General features: G+C 36.5%; 2 protein-coding genes across 2 annotated transcripts; one reads left to right on the top strand and one right to left on the bottom strand.

Annotated features, from left to right (window-relative positions):
* Positions 1–1,491: 1,491 nt before the first annotated feature.
* LOC126791195 (ISWI chromatin-remodeling complex ATPase CHR11) lies at positions 1,492–8,843 on the bottom strand. The gene is made up of 25 exons (XM_050517609.1): positions 8,603–8,843; positions 7,762–7,893; positions 7,553–7,659; positions 7,299–7,411; positions 7,060–7,157; positions 6,690–6,869; positions 6,380–6,601; positions 5,979–6,113; positions 5,607–5,889; positions 5,447–5,520; positions 5,119–5,339; positions 4,912–4,999; positions 4,735–4,828; positions 4,457–4,645; positions 4,320–4,351; positions 4,102–4,175; positions 3,936–4,025; positions 3,769–3,838; positions 3,602–3,659; positions 3,466–3,524; positions 3,214–3,379; positions 2,498–2,676; positions 2,206–2,421; positions 1,974–2,075; positions 1,492–1,878 (listed from the first exon to the last, which is right to left on the bottom strand). Exons 1-25 carry the CDS (start codon positions 8,804–8,806, stop codon positions 1,861–1,863), a joined length of 3,204 nt encoding a protein of 1,067 aa, XP_050373566.1. The 5' UTR covers positions 8,807–8,843; the 3' UTR covers positions 1,492–1,860.
* A 9,741-nt stretch (positions 8,844–18,584) lies between these two features.
* Positions 18,585–22,914, top strand: LOC126791207 (lipase-like). The gene is made up of 10 exons (XM_050517628.1): positions 18,585–18,850; positions 19,238–19,323; positions 19,571–19,636; positions 19,714–19,761; positions 19,848–19,915; positions 20,208–20,280; positions 20,363–20,524; positions 21,180–21,374; positions 22,144–22,232; positions 22,364–22,914. Exons 1-10 carry the CDS (start codon positions 18,781–18,783, stop codon positions 22,575–22,577), a joined length of 1,071 nt encoding a protein of 356 aa, XP_050373585.1. The 5' UTR covers positions 18,585–18,780; the 3' UTR covers positions 22,578–22,914.
* Positions 22,915–23,426: the final 512 nt, after the last annotated feature.

Genomic DNA, 23,426 nt, shown 5'->3' with positions numbered 1-23,426 from the left:
CCATCCTTTTGTTACAAGGTGGGGTGAAAATCAAGGGAGTCATTGAGATCCAAAATTAGTAGATTAAAGGGGAAAAAAAAACTAAGTTGTAGTTACTTGGTAATTGGTACAAGTATGAATGACTGAATGGGCATACAAGTGGTTTTTGATTTTCCATGCATTGCTCCTACATTTTTTTTTCCTTTTTCCATAGTTTATCTTCATTCGTTAGACTGAATTGTCAGTCTTATTACGTTGCTTCCTATTTATCAATTATATATGTTTTTGTTCTTTTTATATACGTATATATGTTTTTGTTGAATAGTATTGGATTTTGGCATTTTGGTGGAGGTGCATATTTTGAGAATCTTGAGGATGCAATTCTTTGTCAAGAATTCCGGGATGAAGATCCCACCGGGATGTTGGGGATCATCCCGGCGGCACCCAACATCCCCCACCGGCAGTGTACAAGCTCAGTCTGAGCTTCCACATGTGATATGATCCAGCACTCCAGCCCTCGTACTAAACTGAAAAAGTGGAGCTCCACTGTATAAATCTAAGCAATACCAAAAGTCAAACATTCTCCTGGTCTCGACTTCCATCACCTATCCGATATTATAACTGAATCCTTCCTAGCTGCTCGAAGTGAAAATGAGAATTTCATGAAGGAATTCTATCTGGTCTAGGGTCACTTATCAATAGTCTTGGCAATGGGATTGTTGATGTATACTACCGTGAAATATTGGTCAGGTTCTTAACTATTTCTGTTGGTTTTGGACCTATGGTATTCAGGTCCTAGTCTTGGTTGGTTTTAGTAGCTCTTATTTTGGGGATTTCATCTTCCTTCCTTCAACATTGTTACTTCAATGATTAAAAGAAAATATTCTTGTTTTTTATGGTATTAAAAGCCTTGAAATCTGGTCATGCTATGTGTCTATTATGATTGTGATTGTGTTAATCTCACATTCCCAAGAGCCATGATTAGAGAGCAACCATTATTCTTAGAAGCTCAGGTGAAAGGTAACTAGAACTAGAAAGCAGAGCTAATTTGGCTAAACGGTGATCAACCATATTAGCCGCTCTAAAATATTTACTCATGCGAGCAATAACTAAAGATGAACGTTTTACATCCTCAGCTCTGACCAAAATCAGAGCCATCCTCTGCATCTGATTTCGGAACTCTCCACCAGCTTCGAGCAATGTAACTATTGACACTCCGCTGCCAAGCAGCTCCACTCGCCCGAGTCGTCGCTGCCTCGACAACATCAGGTGAGGGGGCACTGGAGTTAGACAGTATGCAACACGAGCCTCGCCACTCTAGCTAGTAATGAATTCTTAAGCATTGCATTAATAAAACCATCAATCACATTCACACAGTTAGTAGCTCAGTTAATAGCTAACTAAAGAATTCATGCACAGCTATCATTAAATGTAAATCCAAAAGTGAAGAGATAGATCAAATTGTAGTTAAACATGAATTTCATAATCAGCTATTGACCGTGTAAACAGTACTGATAAAACCATACTAAAACTCCAGTTATTCACTTTTTTAAGCATTTAATTACTACAATGACATCTCTGATCAAGTCTTTCTTGTTATCACCACATTGCTTTTCCTTGTGCAAAGCAAGGATTTCGAATCACCAATTATCCATATTTCCCAAATATTTAACCTAATAAGCAGTTAACTTACAGATCCCAATATACAGCTGTGAATTCAGTTGAGCATTTCACTGATACATGATGGGAAAATGTTGCCTAATAACATTTGGAAGGAACCCCGACTACAAAATAACTCTAGCATCACTTCCAAACACAGACACGACTCACATGAGGTTTCCAAACCCCACTACAAGATTTTCTCCAATTCAATTTCAAGATTCACCTCCTCCTCTTTCCCTACACAGAAAGGACAAGACTTGGTTATTAGCTGCCACCACAATCCACTGGGATTAAATATCGACACAAATTGCAACTAGACAAAAGAAACATACCGTGCTGACATAATCATCCATAGTTAATTGTTTCCTCTTCTTCATTGAAGAGGGACTATCAGTTGACTGCCTACCCGTGCCACGCTTTGATGGCGTCATGTTCTGAAACACAACATGCGACAAGACGGTTACCAATTTGGAAGGAAGTACTTATATGTACCATATTAATTTGAACTTCACTTGGCACTAAACAGTTGAAGACAAGAATTGATGCATGAAGCACAAATCAAACCTTAGCAAGCTTCTTCTCTTTGCGAGCCTGTCTCTCCCTCTCATCAACTTCTTGGTTCTCTTTCTCCACAAGTCGAATTAATGTATCACACCTCCTAGCAAGTTCTTGAGTCGTGCGTGACTTCACGAACCAATCAAACCGAAACAAGGGTGACGTGCGAAATGCTGCTTTCAACTCATCCCAGTTGCCATACCCAAGCTTGTGAACCATGCATATCTGTATCAAGTAACACATGAATACTAGAACAGTAGTATGCATGAATTGTAAGCTAGAAAGCTATTTTCAACTGTACCATGAAACGGTCACATTCTTCATTGTACAACTTTCCCTTGTTCTGACCATACAGGATCTTCAGTTCTAGCCATGGATTCTTGTAACGATCCAACTTTTTCCCAATCGCTTTCATTATCTCATCCTTACGTGAGATTCTAGCCTCTCCTCTTTCAATGTTCTTGATTATCCTATCATAATCTGAAAGCATCAAGGGAGTCAAAAAGTAAGACAATTTCTTGTCAAAAAGCTAAAATATTAAGAAACAATTTGTTTAACAGTCATCTGTAGAAGCAAACCAGAAATATGTTGCATATGCATGCATTGACATACAGGTGAGATTCATTACCAACCCGGTGCCTTCTCAATTCAGTTGCATCTCACAAGTTTATAAACAAAAATTGAAAACCATCTCAACTTCCTCAACCATAAAGCTTTTGTTTCACTCAAACTCTAATCATAAAGGACTCTAACCTAGATTGCTCAGATAACTCAGGATGGGGAAGAAGAGGCTTTAAAGAGGGTGTTCAAATAACAGGAGTTTTGCAACGCATACAAATTCAAGGAACAAATTAACAGAAACATAGGCCCAAATAACACCAGTAAATGTGAGACAAGGTCAGAGGCTCCAAAAGTCAAGCCAGACGACCAAACTCAGACTCTACTGAATTAAACTACGAAAGAAACAGCATTCGCACATTTACTTTAAACTTGAACATTTGTGTCGTAACAACTTACCGTTTAATTCCTTGTATCTCTCTTTGAAAACCTTTGCATATCTTTCAACTTCCTCCTCTGTTTTCCCCTCCATCTCAGCAACAATGCTTTGTATGTCACTTCGCCCATACTTCTCACAGGCCCTGATGAAGGTATTGAAATCTCTTCTGCTCCAAGAAGAGAATCCCTAAAATCCACCAATGATCAAACTCAGTACAGAAACCCGAGATGAGTCTTACATTTTCTAGACACCAGCATCTATATTTTACTTACCTCTTCTAATAGGCGTTCCTTTTCTTCCAGCTCTTCAGCAGTCAATGGATCTCCAACTTCTAAACATTCAAGACACAGTTAGCAGAAATAACAGATAAAAACACAGCAACACATCTGTAGGGAAAACAATAAATACCTTCTGGTTCATCTACTTCTACAGTTGTGTCCTTCAACTGATTCTTCTGATGATTTTGCTGAGAAATTTAAGGACAAATCAGATAAATGATTTGCAGATGTATAAGCTCTCAGATCATTATATCCGCCAACCAGAAAGGAAAGGAGTATAGTTCAATTTATACATACCATGAGATAGCGTACTTCCTTTTCATACAACTCACTCAGCCTTTGGGTGTTGAAAAATTGAAAATCATGTCTGATGACAAATAGACATAACATCTTGTAAACATTCAAGATAAAGATAAAAGAGCACAGAGAACAATCAACAAGAAACCAGCATCAGAGGTGCTTACAACTGAGGCATGCGTGGAATTCGAGGCTCTTTGGGTTTTGCAGGAGCACCTTGACGCATTGTTTGCTTAAAGTATTCTGATTCTGAGTAACTAATAGTGAAAGAAGATAATTAAAAATTGATACAAAACTCATGCACAACAACAGACCAACAGATAAAACACTCACTTGCGCTTTCGCTCTCTCCTCGGTGGTTCAACCCAGTTTTCACTAACAATCTTCTTGAAGTCAAACTTGTCATCCTTCACCAGGTAGAAGGGTAAAATTAGAACAAATAAATACACATAATGTACAGTGAATCACAAATTTAAGTCATACACCCATAGTAAGTTAGTAATGCATAAGAAGTACTTGAACAATAAAAAGACCAGGTAAAGAGTCTGTACCTTCTCATCATCAAAGTCATACAATTCAGCAGCTGCAAAATAAAATTTCTGGTTAACACAATGTCTGACACAACATATAAAATATGGAAAGTTGAATTAACCAAAACACAAGAGCGCTTCATTGTTGAGATACATACTATCATCCATCTTAAATTTAATTGCATCCTCAGTAAACTTCTTCATCTTTGCATCAAGCTCAGCAGTTGCCTCTTCTCCTTTCGCAATGATTCTATCAATGTCCTCGTCAGTAATTGTGCTATCCTTAGAACTAAAAACCATTTCAGCCCCAAACCTCACCATTTGAAGTAGCTCATCTTTATTAACAGCTGCATCAAAGAAGAAAAATACAAAAGAATTAAATTTCAAATCATGGGCTATTGAAGAGGATAGGTCTCTCAGAAGCTTAATAGCTTACTTTTTTGCTCAGCTAATCGTCCTTGTTGAATCACCAAAGCATCAAGGGCAAGCTTCTTATACGCTCTCTCAATCACTTTTTCCTCAATGGTATACTGTTTGAAAATTAACAAAATGAGATATTAGAGGACACCAACACTAAATAGCTTGAGATGTATAATTCTGAACATATTCTTACCTCAGTGCAGAACCGGAACACTTGAACTTCTTTCTTCTGACCAATCCTGTGAGCACGATCCTGTGCTTGTAGATCAACTTGAGGGTTCCTACAACATGTGAAACATTATCAGGGCAATCATTATTAACACTATAAAGAAACCAAGATATAGACAGACAGAGCAAGAGTCACTATCACTGAACAAAAATAACTTGTCAGAATGCTCACCAATCACTATCATAAAGAATGACAACATCTGCAGTAGCAAGATTGATACCAAGTCCTCCAGCCCTGGTTGATAGCAAGAATACAAATTTCTCACTACCAGGCTTATTGAAGGCATCGATAGAAGCATCACGGTCTTCACCACCAGTATTTCCATCAATCCGACAATAGAGGTATCCTTTAAACATTAAATAATCTTCGAGAATATCTAGCAGCCTTGTCATCTGATATGAACCAATAACCCTATCAATGATACAATATTCCGACACATGCATGTATTTACCAGCATTTACAAAGCTTCATAACAAATAATCAACAGACTGGTACTAACCTGTGAAAATATTAAGACCCTAGAATCACGCTCTTTTAACTTTGGAAGTAACTTGTCCAACAGAACCATTTTACCTAAAAAGAAAAATAATCAAAGATGAGTTCATTGATCAGAATAAAAAAGTATCAACAAAGTCAATGGCCTGCAACATGTTGATTACCAGCATTTGTGATAAGATGGTCTCCAGTTGTATAAGGAGGTCCAGGCTCAGCACCTTGGAAAAGATATGGATGATTACAGCACTTACGAAGCTGCATAGCTATGTTTAGAAGACGCTTACGTTCTCCACCAGCATTAACAACTTCAAGATCTTTCTGCAGTAAAGCTTTATAGTACTGTTTCTGCATCTGTGACATGCCTACTTTAAGTATTGTTTCTTTTTTTGGAGGCAAGCCTTTCTCAACATCAGACTTCAACCTTCGCAGAAGGAATGGCCGGAGGACCTTAAAGATAACATAATTGCAGGTAAGATATTGCAATGTTGAAAATGGAAACACTGATACTCAACAGCTGATATAAATATAGTTCCTACCTTGTGAAGCTGTTGAACAACCTCCTGCTGGTCATTTTCACCAGATATTTGAAACCATTCATCAAACGTTTCAGCCGAACTAAATATCTCAGGCAGAAGAAAGTTGAGCAGAGACCACAATTCATGAAGATTATTCTGCAAGTTACAATGCAGGGAGAAAACATCAGACATCTTGTGATATATCAATCATCGGAGCTGAAATAATGCTGTTGTTCCAGCACCACAGAACACAGCTAACCCTCCAAATAAGTAAACACAAATAAATAAATAAACTTTGTAAATTATATACAGGAAAATAAACACATTTAAAACGGGGTTTCAATACAAGAAGAATTTAAACACACCATAAGATAATACAGATTGTATGTTAACTTCAAAATCAACTGATATCCCAATCATACCTGAAGCGGTGTACCCGTGATCAGAAGACGGTAGTTGGTATTATAGAGCCTCATTGTTTTCGAAAGCAGTGAATTCTCATTCTTAATTCGATGGGCTTCATCAATAATTATATATCGCCAGCTGAAACGGCGCAAGCAAGACTTCTCTTTGATGGCCATTTCAAAACTTGTCACACAAACATCAAATTTCCCGGCAACCAGCAAGTCTTCACGAATATGTTTCTGCAAGATAGAAAATAGTGGTGAATAACATAGCAGAGTATAATCCAAATATCAAATTTACTAATGGCAACTGATTAGCATAACTTACCCTTTCATCAGGATTACCGAGAAACTTCACAGCACGCAAAGTAGGACAAAAACGCCGAATCTCGTTCATCCAGTTTCCAAGGGTTGACTTTGGGGCCACGACCATATGAGGGCCAGTTATTCCTCTGAATTCATGCAAGTAGCCCAACAAGGATATGGTTTGCAAAGTTTTACCCAGACCCTGGTGACATAGAACAAAATTTGTTCATCTCACTACTGCTTAATAGAAGTATTCAGAATCATCAAAGCAAAAATGAATGATAAAGGAAACAGTAGAGAGACATCACAACTGAAAACAAAAGTTCAGTTCATAGTTCATCACAAACAGAAGAAAATAGTCAATCCTGGCCACCACTGGGTGGGGTGCTTACCATCTCATCTGCAAGGATTCCATTTATGCCATTTTCATAGAGGCGTATGAGCCAATTTAATCCAGCAAGTTGATAATCCCTCATCTTCCCTTGAATACCTGCACACACAAAGAGACAACAATTGTCAAATTTCAACCCACAAAGTGCATCATCTACCAAAGAGGGGAAAAAAAACATTGCCGAAACTTTAAAACTTTAAAATTCCAAGTGAAGCAAATAAGTTTGAGAAAAACTCTCACATGAAGGTTGTGTCAAGAGCCGTGTGGTTCCGGCCCCAGCTAATTCATCTTCTTCCTCTTTGAGGCATTCTTCATCTTCTTCTTCTTCAGTCTTTTTTGAAGCATGGCGCCCCCTGAGTGTGTAAATGGAAAAGTTAGTGAGATTCAATCTAATGCACTCATGCAGTTAGTTGCAACCGATTAAAATTTCAATCCGATCTTACCCAATACACTACCAATTTGACATAGAAATGACTTCAACTAATCAAACATACCTTCCCTTCACCTTTTTCTGGGATGCAGATGGATCATTTTTGGCAAAATGGGCAAACAGCTCTGTTTGCTGCAGAAGATACTGTAACCGTCCCTTCCCCTTATTGTTCTGCCATCATACCACCAAAACCAATTACCATACATTATACAATTGCATATAGTGAGTAACGAGAAAATACAGCCACCAAATCAAACCATTAAACATACTCACCATGTCAGCATCCACAGCTGCATTTTGTGCTTCCAATATTTCCTGAACTTTTTGCTTCTTCAATTGTTCCATGCGTTTAAGCCTGGCCTTCTCGCGTTTGCTCACTTCAGCATGGCTTTCATCAACTCCATCCTGCAAGTCAATGGTGAGCATGAGGGATGAAAAAAATATACCGAAATTTATTCGATCACTTACAACAGCAAATTTCAAACAATCAAACTCAACACACATGAATAGAACAGGAACAAACATTCAAATGGATTCCTGGAAACAAACCCAAAATACGACTAGCCACACACAAAAGTGGGTTGTCCCCAATTTCACATAGCTTCACAAAACACTTTCGTCCAAGTGCCGAAGCAATTAAACAGCATAAGACATTCATCCCTCATTTCAGTGACAATAACCCTAACTAACAGTCGGAAGCTTATGAGGCACTTTCTTGAAGCTTAGGAGGCACTTTGGACCTCAAAATGGCATTAAGACAGACTAAATTTATAAACTTTATGGGAGAAAAAAGTCCCTAAAGACTCGGCAATCACTGAACCACAAAATTAGGCATCTCTCACTATAGTTTAGCATTACAAATCAACAAGCTTATCTTCTCCTTTGCTCAATTCTAGCTTCCGAAAACGAAACATGCATAAAGAATCAATTAAAAAGCCCAAAGTCCCAGCATTCATCTCTCTCCGTCGCAATTCGAACACGAAAACCTAACCAAACCCTAAACCACAACTCCCCAACGCAAACAGACTCCACAAACTACAAGTCACCAAAACAACTCTAGGGCACGCAAATGCTCAGATCCAACCAAACCAAGGCGAGAGATTCAACAATATACCTCTTCTCCTTCTTCCACGTCCTCATCGTTCTCGGCGGGGGCCGCCTCTTCGTCGGAGCCGCGGGAGTTTTCGTCCTCGGAGCCAGCGGAGCGAGCGACGGCCTCGAGCTCCTCCTCGTCCTCTTCGTCGTTGATCGGCTGCTCCTCCTCGGAATTGGATGGGTCTTCGTCGGAGGAGAGCTGGGGCTTCGGGGGGCGCGCCATGGATTCCGAGATCGAGGGTTTTGCGAAGGGAATTTATGGGAGTGTGAGGGGAAAAATGTAGGAGACTGCTTTTGGCGAAGGGAATTTATAGGAATGGTGAGGGCCGTGTGATTAGAAAAGCTGTGATGTGCGGCTGAGAAGTGTCTGGAGGAAATATGAGGATTTTTCCCGCCAATAATAGGGGAAATTCAGGGAAATGTGAATTTCCCGCCCTCAGGAAAATTTTGCTTTGGTTACTTTCTTTTTTTTACACTTTGATGAGTTTGATCAGTTAATGGGAAGAACACTTGATTTTAGTCGGAAATGTGAAGAGACGTTTTATTGTTTTGTTTGTCCGGAATATGAATGATCAAAGTAGTTGCATTGTTTATTTATTGCTTTGATCTTGGTATGTGCATAATTAACCACGTTTTAAATAACTCGTGGCATTTAGAATTACAACTTTGCAAAATAAGAAATTGTGCCTTAAAAGTACAAAGAAAGCACGTCCTCCTAGAGTTTGTGAAGGCAGCGACGCTCTCCTTTTGGGGGAGCGATGCTCGCGGGTCCTAAGGAGGCAAGCTCGTCCTTGACAAGTGAAACTCGGGGTTAAGAGACTACGTAGTGATGAAGGACTTCATGTGGTGGTGTTGGTCAATGAAGGCGTCGATTCTAGGTGCAGGAAAAGGGCAATTGGGTTTGGTTGGACAACATATGTGGCTATCTGAAGGCCTGAGATTGAAGCTTCAAATCATTCCCCTAAATTGTAGGTTATTGCTTTCTTTATTTCTTTATTGGATTTAGTTTTGTTCGAACTTTGATTTTTTTTATCTTTCGTAGTTGTATGGATAATGAGCTTGTTCCATTTCATTATAGGAGCTTGCTCCAACCTGACTTAGAAATATATAGTCGTGATTGGTTTGATGCTTAATGAAATTATTCATTATTCTAAAATATAAAAAACCAACCTAGATATCACTTTTTTTTTCACTCACCTAACTTTTCACTATGAATTTGCCACTGCTTATATACCACAATGTATAACCATTAATATACTTATGACTAAAAAGAACTAAATTTTATGGAAGTAAAATTGTCGCCTACCTTTGATTTTGTTCACTATCTAAATACATGTCACATTACTTTTTAAAGATTTAAGTGGTGGATTGATGTGGAAGGCTCTATGGGTTCAAGTTCATATGAGATTTTTGGCTAAAATTCACGATGTGTGTGTATATGCGGGTTATTACGTATGAGGTGATTTCACTAAATCGTACCTAATTATTTTTCATTCTAACTTTTAGTACCTCACAATTTTTGAAACTATTGCATTGGTACCTCAAGTATCTATTTTAGTCCAATTTTAGTTCATTTCATCAATTAACACCGTTAATGGATTCATCTCCCACCAATTTTAAGGGACATTTTCATCACTTATTTTCATTCCGATTTCATCTTTCATTTCTCTCCAATTTAAACTTCTATTAAAAAATTGAATAATATATATCATTTTTAAAAAAGAACAAGTTGAAGTGATATATATATATATATACACAACCCACTTCCAATGAGGAATCATTTTTTTGTTAAAAAAATAATAATAGCTCATTCACCAACTTTTCGATTACATTTTCACATCTCCATCATATAACTTTTAGAGTCTAATGTGTAGATCACCTTTGTAAAATTTCAGTTAAAATAGTGATCGCTAGAAAAAAGATCTCTCACTATAAATAGTAAATATTGAGTCACCATCACCACAAAAAGTCTCCTTAGTACAAAATGAAAACCCTAAGTCATCAGCATCTCTTATTCTTGTTCCTCATGCAGGTCATACTCTCCTGCCAGTCACAAACAGATACAGTCCACTAGGAACTACTCTCAGTCAACCTATGCCCAATTATTAGTCAGCCTTAGTCAATGAATATGATCATTTCAAACTCCAAACAACTCCACCTCCCCCAGCGTTTGTCTATCATCCAAAATCATAACCTTACCAGTTTAGGGCTATAGAATTTTGTTTCTTTGCTGAGCCATCCCTAATACAGTTAAAATCACCATTTGCTTTGGCTAAACTTTTCTATGGCTCAATCAACCATTATCCTCCTAGTAAACCATTATCTTTCTACCACAATTATCTCACCGCTTATGAGTCAATCTCAATTAAAGTCATCTATGAAAATCAAGATCCAACAAAAAAACTTTTGTATCATTCCCTTTACATTAAAAAAGTTATCTCATTATCTCATTGGGGTTTTGATGCTTTTTCCAAACACTCAATCTTTATTACATTGATGCTTGGAATAAAAATTTCCTTCATAAAAAACAAGATTTCAGTCATTCCTGGTTTATCGATTTTGACAGTAAATTCATCAGCCAATTCCCTTTATGGTTCAGAGAATGGTAGGAGTACCATGATGCTTCTTATGATATTCTTCATCTTGCCCTTCAATCAGCAATCAAGAAATTTGAAGTTTCAGTTCCCCATAATACTTACGAAGACAATTTTGAGCCAACACTCATGTTCATATCCAAATACAAAATTCCTTGGATCTTAAAATGGAATTACGACTTTCACAATGAAATTTGTATTTCTATCAACTATCTAGTTAAATAGTGGGACAAGTTCAACACCGACAAAATTCTCACCCAATTTGAAAAATAATTCATAGACAATCCTCTCATTCAAGTTACAGTTAAGACAACTTTAGTCAATCTCCAGTCAACACATGGTCATGTCACAATCAAGTCATCCCCTGAAGAAGTCATTTTGGCCCACCAGCCGTTTGCAATAAGCCCAGTCCAGCCTAGCACAGCCCAAGCACCGTCCTCCTCCAGTTAGAAAAATAAGTCAAAAAGGTCTACATCTTCAAAGTCAACCTCTACCACAGCATCAGAACTACAAAAAATGGCTGACAAACTTATTTAACAAGCAGTCACCTTATCATAACAGGCTAGTAATTTTTCAGAAATAATGAAGCTAAAGATAATGAAGATAATTGCTCTTCATCATCAGAAGCTCACAGTGAAGCAGCTCCAAGTCAACCAACCAGATAGGCTGACTACCAAGACAGTCAAGATCCATACGAATTATAGACAGTACAGTACGTCTTAATCCCAATAAAGACTCAAGCCCAATCAAAGTCAAGACCAGTTGAAATTAATTTTCCACATAAGCTACAGTCACCCGTGCGAACCACTATTCATGAACAGTAAAAGCAAATTTATTTTCTTATATAACGAGGCACTCTCCTTCATTATAACCATCCCGAAATTTTTCAATTCATCTCTTCTCTCCCTCTCTCGACAATCGGAGAGCTTCTTCATTGTAATAATTCATTTTTTGTAATTCATGCATAAGTTCATAGTCAAATAAAGGTATATCGGACCTAAGCATGAGCTGTCCATGGGCGGCGTTCCCCCATTGCACAATCAATTCCTTTGTTGTAGTACCTTTAAATTTAATTTAGCTTTCGTGTATTAATTTAACTGTCATCTAGTAAAGGTTAAATTATCAATAAAGGTTCTTAATTTGTTATACATGCTTTCGTGGTCTCTGATATCAGAGCCGTAAGAGTTGTAAGTAATTAATCTTTGCTTTTTAAACCTCTTAGTCCCCAGGTGGAGGCTCTGCCTCCTAAGTGTGTATATATATATATATATTAATCAACTTGTTCTTTTTTTAATAGAAATTAAATTGGATAGAAATGAAAGATGAAATCTGAGGGAAACAAAGTGACAAAAATGCCCATGATATCGGTGGGAAATGAAATCATTAACGGTGTTAATTGATGAAATGAACCAAAATTGGGCTGATTGGTTGAGATAGAGACTTGAAGTACCAATACGATAGTTTCAAAATGTAAGGTACAAAAAGTTAGAAAGACCAATAATTGAGATATGGTTGAGTGAAATCCCCCTTGCATAAGAGAAAAAATTATATTAGTAAGTTAGTAACATCTATGTTGCAAAAGACACAAAACTCCACTGCAAACAATTTTTTCTCTGCAGCCTCTAAGCCTCCTGCCTTAATTTCACTCTTTTCAGCTTTAATACAATCTAGAGCCTAGGTATTAGAGGTAATTTTGAGATCCTTCAACACCTAATTAAATTTAAGAGTCCAAAATTCAAATCCCAAATTCTCAATCTATGTTCTAATTCCAAAAGTTATTATTTACATTGAATTTGTGTTTTTTTTGGGTGTTCCATAGTTGCCGACTTGCTTATCACTATAGATTGGAATGATATATTTGCAGCTTAATGATCTAGAATCCAAAGGAAGAGATGATTGACGTCGTTGAACACTTGAAGGGTGTGTTTACTTGCACCCAATGGGAATGATTCATGGTGATTTCATTCCCATTTCTTGTATTTTTGTTGTTTACTTGTACCCTTGAGGAAAGAAAAATAATATGGGTCCACTTAAAATCAGGTTTCATTCACCTCTTTCCATTCCTAGGTGGGGGAAGGCAGGGGTTAGGTCATGAATCTAATTACGGAGTGAATGAAAATGTGCAATTCCAAAAATATCTATGTCTTTTAATAAAACCCATAATTCACCCACAAAATCGTACATATCTTTTCAACGCCTTTTTCTTCACTCTCGCGCCTCTCTCCTTTCTCTTTACTCAAAGACTTCATACTCACTTATGAGCTGCAATTCCGCGTTCTTCTCCTTGTTCAAGTAAGAATTCCACCAGAATCACTCTCAATTTTCAATTTAGTTGTTGATTCATTTCCTTCGTTAGTTTTCTATCCTCATATGTTTTTGGATTCATCCTCTACCTCTTTAATGAATTATGAATTTCATCCTTGTTTTGATTCGTTCTCTCCTTTTTTTTCTTTTAGATTGGGGAAAACTTAATAATAAGATCTGATCGTTTTAATTTTTTACAAATGTGAAAGTGATTACGTTCATTACGTACATTCTTCTTCTTCTTTTTCCTAATAGAGTAGAAAGTATTAAAATTTGGTGAAACTGTGGTAGTAAATTAGTGCCATATGAGATTTGAGGCATAACTAAAGTAATGCTTGCATAGTCAAAATTTTGTGGATGATGGGAATTCAAAAGCATAAGGATTTTGGCTCTATATATTGTGGATGTCTGAACCACTCGGTTGATCATCGTAATCATCTCAACTCTTCTAAATTAGCATGCCCCATGCCACCCTTGATCATCTTGTTTCCCACATTAGCATCTATCTACTTGTCATTTTGTCAAAACAATGAATAATAGTAGTTTTATTAGTAGAAGACTAATTTTATTGTACTTCTAATATACATGTGCTTCATTGTATTAGACTTCTACTAATTGTTCTTGTTATTTGTCCCCCCCCCCATATTTCGTAGACAAATGACTCATTTAGGTTTGACCACAAAACATAAGCTACTAGTGATTGTTAAAGAATTAATTATTTACCTTCGGGTTATTTTGTTGTTTGTGTTGTTGGTTTCACTCATGCATTTTTAGGGACTTGAAAACGAATCACAAGTCCATATTTATCAATTATAGCTAATGTTTAGGCAATTGTCATATTTATATGAACTTGTTTATGTGAGTGATGTCATAAGTGTAATATCCGGTAATTTTTTTTAATACGAAATTATTTGTATAAGACAAAATTATACACAACTAGTGTACTTAATTATGAAAGAAAAACATAATAATTGAAAACATCACATTATAAGACTCTATTTGAACTTTTAGATTTTTCGTCATTATTTTATACTAATCTGAGTATATATTTATAAGATAATAAGGATAAGGAGGTAGGGGACGCAAAGTTGCACCACTTGCCTCATATCTCTGGTGTTTTCTAGAGAGATTTTCCAGACGGATTAGAAAAACAAAAAGGGGGAAAAAGAAAAAAGAGGAGGGGGGGGGGAGGAATTCGAAGCCGATCTAAGGAAGGGGGGAAGAGACCGATTGATCATTGTCACTCTCCTTTCCATAAACCTCTATCATTGTTTGTCACCTCCTACATTCACAACACTCATACATTGCTTGTTTCAGAGAAATTGAGACAGTTGCACTACCTCAGTATTCTCTGCATCTCTTACCTCTACACAACCTCGGAAATTCTGAAAGGTAATAATTCAAATCATTGAGAATGCCGTGATATTATGTGTCGGGTCCTTTCTTCATGTACCATCTTTGTGACACCCTAAACCTGGATCAGTTCAGGCGGGATAAAATTAAGTAAGAATTGTGTCTTCCTAAGGGAAAAAACCAAAACCTGATTGGGATACCGCGTAGTTCGGGGTGTGCTCGGTAGCTTTAGTTCGAGCAAAAAGTCATAACCGGAGAAAAGAGGAAACAAAAGGTGAGTACTGTTGATGACTTTTGAAAAGGTCATGATGCTATTGTATTAATTTGGTGAGCTAAAGTCATTGAAGCTCATGAGTAAGTTCAAGTATGACTATATATGTATATATATTGATGGATATGTTGTGTGATGAATATTGGATGTAACATGTCTCCAAGAGGAATAGTCCATGTCCAACGTTATAACTCTAAAACTTGGAATTATAATTGAGGGACTCTTCCACATAATCAAGCAACCAAAAATATTTGTAACAATGCATATAAGTAATCTATAGTAAGTTTGTTAAGCTTGTTCGTAATTGCTTGACAATATTTGAATGAGAATAAGACTAGTCATATTTTGACACGGTCAGTAGCTGACCATGAAATTTATGTTCAACCACTATTTGATGTAAATATAAAAGTAAGGATAATCTTTTTAAAATTAAGTTATTTTGTTTTCAACCCTTGGATTTACATCCAATGATGGTTAAACATGAATTTCATGGTTAGCTACTGACTGTGTGAATGAGACTGTATGAGTATAAAACTATGTTTCTATTGAATCAAGTGTCCCAAAAATATGTATATAGGTTTTATTTATCTATAATACCATGTATGACAGTGATTGTTTTGATAAATTTGAGTAAAATATAGGATTAGTTATCAATATTTTATAGTATATATGGTCATACTTGGTTGCCTTATGGTACTGCAAGATAAGTTTTGAGTTTTGTATTAATTTTTTGAATAAGTTCATAATCTTTTCAATATATCTTGGGATGGATTGCCTTTCATGGATGTTAGATCTATAATTTGGTTTCTTACATAAATGTATGTCTACTACTTAAAATTGGAACACCATATATGATCAAATGTGGGTGCAGTTTCAAATATTTTGGTCATATGTATGTGATTTTATGTGGGTTGTAGTTTTTTGTTATTAAAAACCAAAATAATATTAATGCTAATGTGAAGCAAATCATATTTAGGCTCACGAGTCAAAGAGAAAAATATGTGTATTGAGCAACCATGTATTGTTGATTGCTTTTTGATCTATATGTAATTATGAAAACAAGAGCATGTGCGCAGGAAATCTCAGGTCATAAGGTTTTAAATTTGGGACATAATAGTCTCTTTGAACGATATTAAGCGAACAATAATAAGCGATGAAATTTATCGGAAAAAGGAAATACTTGCCATGTTTCTTACACAATCTCTTTTTAAAGTTGCAGAAGTCAGTAAGGAAGATGTTAGCGTTATGAATCAATTTGGCTTGTATCTGCTTTAAACTTCGGGGGAGAGTGTAATACCTGGTAAAAACTTTTAATACGAATTTATCTATGTAAGACAAAATTATACACAACTAGTATGTACTAAGTGTGAATTATGTTTTAGCTGAGATGTTAAATCATAGCAGATTCAGCTGGAATGAGCCAAAGATGATGTTAGTACGTGAAAAAAGTGTTTACATTGAGTGAGTAGAGATAAGTATATACTAAGTGTGTATATTACTGAATTCTTTGCTAATACTTTTATTTTAGCCATTGTGATATGTCCAGTATTTTGCTTTATATGTTGGTATGCTTTGACACGTTAGTAAATTTGAAGTTCTGAATTCTATATATTTACATATTAATTTGATATACAATTCTTTGATGTATATGCTTTATATGAAGATCTGTACAACTTTTACCTTTCATGAATAGCATTGAAACACATCTGGTATTTTTGCATTGCACCTTATGGTCAAATTACTATACCAAATTGTGTGTCCATGCAACTTTTGTAACGTGTACTTACCACTTTGGTAATGTGTGTGTATAATTGAACAGAGCCAAACTCCAAAATACGTATGAGCATATATATATATATACACATTAGTATGTATTATATACATAAGTGGCTGTTTGAAGCTGCTTTTATCTTGTCAATTGATATTTTTTTGTGTAATTATAGAAAAGAAACAAAGATGCGGTTGGATTATATGATAAGTTGTTTCGACATTATTATACTCTTGGGGAGATCTATGGAAAAGACTGTGCCAATGGGTTGAATGTGGAAAATGCTGATGATGATGAAAAAGAAATTAGGCGGGAGAAGGTTGTTGTTGATGATGTCACTTTAGATGATGACATTCTCTTTGACAATGTGAATCTAGTTGCTACAAATATGGGATCACAATATGAAGGAGGTGAGGATGTTGGTGTTTCATTTAGACAACCAAGTCTTCAAACCCTAATTCCGCTACAACAACAGCCTACATAAACCAGCACTTCTAATAATAGTCGCTGGAAAGGAGAAGCACTTGATGAAATGAGTAAGAACTTTGGTCTAATGACAAAAGCTATGGTTGGAATGATGTCTAAGCTTGATGGTTTGACCAATGTTTTATCCACTGACAAGGACCTTATGGGCTTGCAATCCAAACTTAATGGTGAGTTAAGCAAAATTGATTTTCTTACTCCAATTCAAGTGTACCATGCCACCAATATCGCACATAAACATGATCTCCTCATGGTGTTATTTACTATGAGTGATGCAAGGCAAGCAAAATATGTGAACAACCCACTTCAATTTGGCTTACCATGATCAAAGATGAATGACGATTTCAGAATTTAGTCTTTCGTAGAACCTAATATTGTTTTATTTAAATATGTCAGATGTTGGTAACCTTGTGCTATTTTATTGGATTTGTGGTTTCTAATATGCAAAGACTGTGTTGTTTGACATTCTCTATATTATGCAGAGACTGTGGATTTCTGATATGCAGAGACTGTGTTGTTTATTATGCATGTAATATATAATTATTAAGTATGTTGTTTGAATTTTTACTTTAGCACATCAAGTTTTCTTTTTAATTTTTAATTGGCTGATTAAGTTCCTAGATCAAATTCATATCAAACATGATACTCAAGTTTTACATGCGTTTACGCACCACAAGAATCCCACTTTTACCAAATTTTCATGACAATATCAAAATAGTAGCATGATATAAGTCATATGTGTGAGTATACAAATAACATGAGCATTTTAGTAATTAAATTAACACTGATTCCCATTCCTAAATTTTAATAAACACATGAAAGTCATTTATGTTTCTTTTTCCGATTTCTATATAAGTAAACACATGAATAAGAATCACTCATTCCGTGTCTCATTCCTCCTTCATTCCGTCTTAATATCATTCACGATCCCATACAGGAAAGGGAATAAATGGACACATCTGACCGCGACCCGGAAACCCAATCCAAATAAAAATAAACATTCACATCAGCACGTCAACCGGACACGTGACATACACTCAACTTACTATAACACCCCCGACTACGTCTCCCATCTACCCGCCACCTCACACGCAACGAGACAATTCAACGCTGCAATAGCGGCGGGAAGGAGGGTACTTTCGTCAATCCAATAAAATAAGCACCTTCTTCCCATTCCGGACCCAACTAACTTTTTATTTGAAACGTCTTATTTCTGTTTCTCTTCCTCATTACGTCGCCTGACCGCTGCGATAGCCTTGAAAACGGTGCGTTTCAGGCCACACCCGTCTCTGCAGTTGTCGGACCCCGAAGCCTCCGGGCGACCGGGTCGTTCTGGGTCCGCGTCGCTTCGTTGATTAGTGGCAAATTGTGCCCTAAAGCTGTGATCTTTGCAAGACTTTTGGATTGTGAAATTGGGGTTGATCATGGAGAGAAGGAGATGGTTGTTGTTGCTGGCAGTACTTGCTTGCCTGGTTGGTTGCTCAGCTGGGAGAGGTAAATACTTCAATTTCCGCAGTAACAGTTTGTTACTTTACTATTCAATGAAGTTGGGTGGAGTCAACTTTAGGGTCAATTGGGATTATAATTGTAAGAGATACTGTAATTGAGTGAATGGGAGATTAGATATGGTAGTAACTATGATTTGCTTGAAGGGTGTAAATTGATTATAGTTTGGTAGATACTTCAAAGGTCATGGCATTTTGGTGTCAGGGTTGAGAGTTATAGGGATGTGAATTGCTTAGGGTAATTGCTGCTGATGTGCTTTTGAGTTAGTAGCTTTGTGAATGTATAGATTTCAAGCGTGTCGGGACGCGGATTTGTTGTTTTTGTTGAAATTTCGGACCAATGTTTGATAGGGAAGTTTTTGTTTTGTTAATGCAGAGCTGAGATTGAAGCACAAGGTTCATGGCCATGGCCCTGTATACAATCATACGCTTGCTACAATACTGGTTCGGTATGCTTCTACGGTAAGTTTCATGGATTTCTGTTTTTGGGACCATTCACGGGGATCTTGGTTTTGTAGCAGATTGGCATGTTCGTTGTAAATGCACATGATAATCTTGTTATTTGTCATTTCACATTATCTTGAACTTCCTTGAACGTGACATTTAGAATGGCTAGTTTAGGGAGTATATAATCTGTCTCAAATTAAAGACATTTGGTGGATTGGATGTTAAGTTCAGTAACAATTGTAATTATTCCTGTATCTTGTAGGTGTACGTGTCAGATTTGACAGATCTGTTTTCTTGGACATGCGACCAATGTAATGGCTTGATTAAGGTACTCAAATTTAGATTATTATATGAAGTTCTTTTATCTAAAAGTTGTGATCCTCATATTTTTTTTAATGGAAACAGGATTTTGAAATGGTAGAGCTGATTGTTGACATCCAGCATTGCTTACAGGTGAAATTTCATACTTCCCTGCTGTTAAAATTGTTTTTGTTCATCTCTTAGCTGCCACATTTTGACATTTCTTTACTTGTGTTCAGGCATTTGTTGGAGTAGCAACAGATCCTAATGCTATTATAATTGCCTTTAGAGGGACTCAGGAACACAGGTAGATTACTCTTATGTTTTTCCTGCTTAATTTTTATAAATAATATCTTTATTTTTCTAATTTTATTATTGTAAATTATTGTCTGGCCAGTAGAAGTGGCCATCCTGATTAGTTCTGTGCTGGTCAATTGTGCCGTTGAACTACCTTTTATGTTTCTTCTGTATAACTTAGTGGAAAATTTACATTTGTATTCCATTGTGGGCTTTCCTCTAATCATATCCATATACAAACTTTCTAAATTGTGCTTTTACTAGACTTATTTGTTGATTAACATTTAATTTTATGCTTGCAGCATACAGAATTGGATTGAAGACTTATTTTGGAAACAACTTGATATAGATTATCCCGGCATGCCTGATTCAATGGTACTTAATTCAGTGAAGTTTCTCCTCTTGTTTGCCTGCTGGATGTGAGGGTTCAGTTCTCATTCTTTTTGCACTGTTTCAGGTGCATCATGGGTTTTATAGCGCTTATCACAACACCACCATACGCTCTGGAATTCTGAATGCTGTTGCAAGAGCCAAAGAGTTTTATGGAGATATTGGCATCATAGTGACGGGCCATTCAATGGGAGGGGCAATGGCTTCATTTTGTGCTCTTGATTTAAGGGTAATTTTATTTATATCAGTCTTCGTGATGTTTCCTCTTGTGTAAACTTTTTAGTTTTAGTCCATTTTCTTTCATTCTTTTATGCATCATGACATGAGGTTTTGCATAACTACGGATTGTGAAATGGGGTTTAGTTAGTGTTGGTTTTCTGGGAAGGGAGGGGAGGGGAGTAGGTCTCTTTCTTTGCTGGAGTAGTTTGTGGGCATTACATAAAGTTATTTACTTATATTCCACAACATGATGGTATACACTTAAAATAACTTGTGGCAATTTGTCAGGACAAAAGTTAAGTTATAGTGTTTTAGTTGGCAGGTAAACTGAAGACTTAATATGCAATAGCCATATAGCACTTGAATACTTATTTTATCCTGCCTAATTACTTATTAATATAGACCTTAATGAAAATCTACTGGGCACCTTCTCTTTTACTAATCAAACAGAATTCTTGAATGGTTACAAGAGTGAATTTCTAACGGAAGCCTACCTGACTTGAATTTTGAATGTGTAATTTGTATTTTAGTGCTTGGCGGTTTGTTGTTCTTGATGCTCTCATGTTGGTCTATTGAATATTAATTGTAGTTTGGAATGGAAGCATGTCTTCAAGCTAGTGACATAGTATTGACCATTTTCTTTTTTCTATTCGTTAAATTCTCAGGTCAATCAGAAAGAGAAAAATGTTCAAGTTATGACATTTGGACAACCTCGTATTGGTAATGCAGTCTTTGCAACTTACTATAGCAAACTTGTGCCAAACACTATACGAATAACAAATGGAAATGACGCTGTCCCTCATTTGCCTCCATACTATACTTACTTTCCTCAGAAGACATACCACCACTTCCCAAGGGAGGTAAGTTTTTGCCCACACTGGTAGCTTACTTCTGTATTTACTTTTAAACCTGTGATATTTCTGTGTTCGAGCTGTTAATGTTTTGTGTTCCTTAATAATATCCTATCAGTTAATTCAGAATAATTTTACTTTTAAATTATAAGTAAAAGAATAATGACAACTTAAGCTTTGTTCCCCTTCTGTACATGCCTATCTTCCGCGTTGCTTTAAGTTACTTGGTGTCTGGACTGGTAGTTTCTGGGGATGCTATTTTCTCCTAAGCACTTTTCCTACTTGTTTCTGAATACTCCCCAGTCTGAACTTGTTCAAGCATACTGGTCATCCAGCCTTCATACTTTGGCTTTGGTATGTATACTCTAGAATCAACTGGGTTCACATTAACCTGTGCTGTGTTGGGTTGACACTTGACACTTTTAAGATAAGTTTAGTAGATATATCGACTGTTGTATGTGCCTGATGCACTCAATGTAGTATTTGGTGTATTGGTACTCTCCAAGCCGAGAGAATAATTGGTTCTGGTTAACAGAATAAGTTGTCTGTTTTCGTGAAGAAATTGTTGTATATAAATAAAAGGGGGGGGGGGAGTATGACTCCAAACCCAAAATACACATGCCACGAGCACTTTTAGTTGAATCCTTCTTTTACCTGTTCCGCTTGAGATCATAATGTTGGAACATCAGATATATATATATATATATATGATTATTAGGTATTATGTGGATCGTTTAATTCTTTTCAGACCGTTGAGAGAGCCTTGTTCTTATTGTAGGTATGGCTTTATAACATTGGATTGGGAAGTCTTGTTTATAAGGTTGAGAAAATCTGTGATTCCTCTGGTGAGGACCCAACCTGCAGCAGGTAATCTCTTTTGTGCCGGATATTGAGTCATTTCCATAATGCTTGAATGGTCTTAGAGTAACATATGAAATATGGAAGCTACAATGTTATTGTCAATTAAGATGTTACAATTGTTTGTGACGTTTGTGCAGGTCAGTGAAGGGGAATAGTATTTCAGACCATTTAGTTTATTTTGGTGTCGAATTAATGGCCAAGACATGGAGACCGTGCAAAATTGTGATGGGTCCTGGTTTACTGGAGCATAAAAGAACAGATCTGGAAGGAAATTTTGTACTGTCCAGGGATCTTGCAACTCCTGTTCTCAAATTGAGAACACGACCAGATGCCGGGGGAAAGCCTCTGTAGAATGTCAGCAGTAGAAATGTGTCCTGAAAAAGAAGCTGTTCCATCTTTATGCTTGAGAGCATTTCATTTAGAGAAAAGCCGTAACAATGAAGATGGGAGCTGGGGCTACAAATGATGCTAGTGTATATATGTATCTGTACCTGTACATCTTCATTCTTTGGAATATGAATGCTGCCTCTGAGGCTGTGTTTACTTGTGTAAATAACCAATAATCTGATATTTGTGAAGTTCTTTATACCACCAGTACGTGCGTATATAATCAAACGGGTCCCCTAATCAGTGGCGGATCCAGCGTTATAAACTTGTCTAGCTAATCGGAAATACTCTTTTTTCTTCATTCTTCTTTGTAGAGATTTAGAACCGTAGCATGGTCTCAATAGAAGAATATTGTATTAAAAATACTACGGAAGTATAGAAATTTAAATCTACTTATGCTAGAACTGTAACAAATAAGTGGAAAATTCATTATTTAAGAAAAAGTGTTTGTGTTTGGAGGCTAAGAGAATTCGAACCTCTGTCCTCAGAGGAATTGAAATGATCTGGAGGGTTTGCCAACTAAAACGAGAGCTCATTTCAGTACAAAATTGCAGTTGGTTAATTATATCTTTAATTTTCGTATAGGCTGCAGCCCATAGAGCCAACCACATGTATCCGCCCTTGCCCCTAATGCTACAAGGAACCTCCAAATGACACCCCACTTCAGATATGTATATGACATCATCATTTAACTAACAACTAGAAACTGCTAAAATGAGCGGTTATTATTGTAAAGATGTGATTTTCTGAAAATATTTAAATTTTGACTATAAAATCCCTATTTGTTTGTACGTCAATGTGAGAAGTGGAAGA

Source organism: Argentina anserina, chromosome 4 (assembly GCF_933775445.1).
Source record: "Argentina anserina chromosome 4, drPotAnse1.1, whole genome shotgun sequence".
Classification (NCBI taxonomy): domain Eukaryota; kingdom Viridiplantae; phylum Streptophyta; class Magnoliopsida; order Rosales; family Rosaceae; genus Argentina; species Argentina anserina.
The sequence above is the reverse complement of the archived record's forward strand: the minus strand, read 5'-3'. Positions and strand labels throughout refer to the sequence as shown.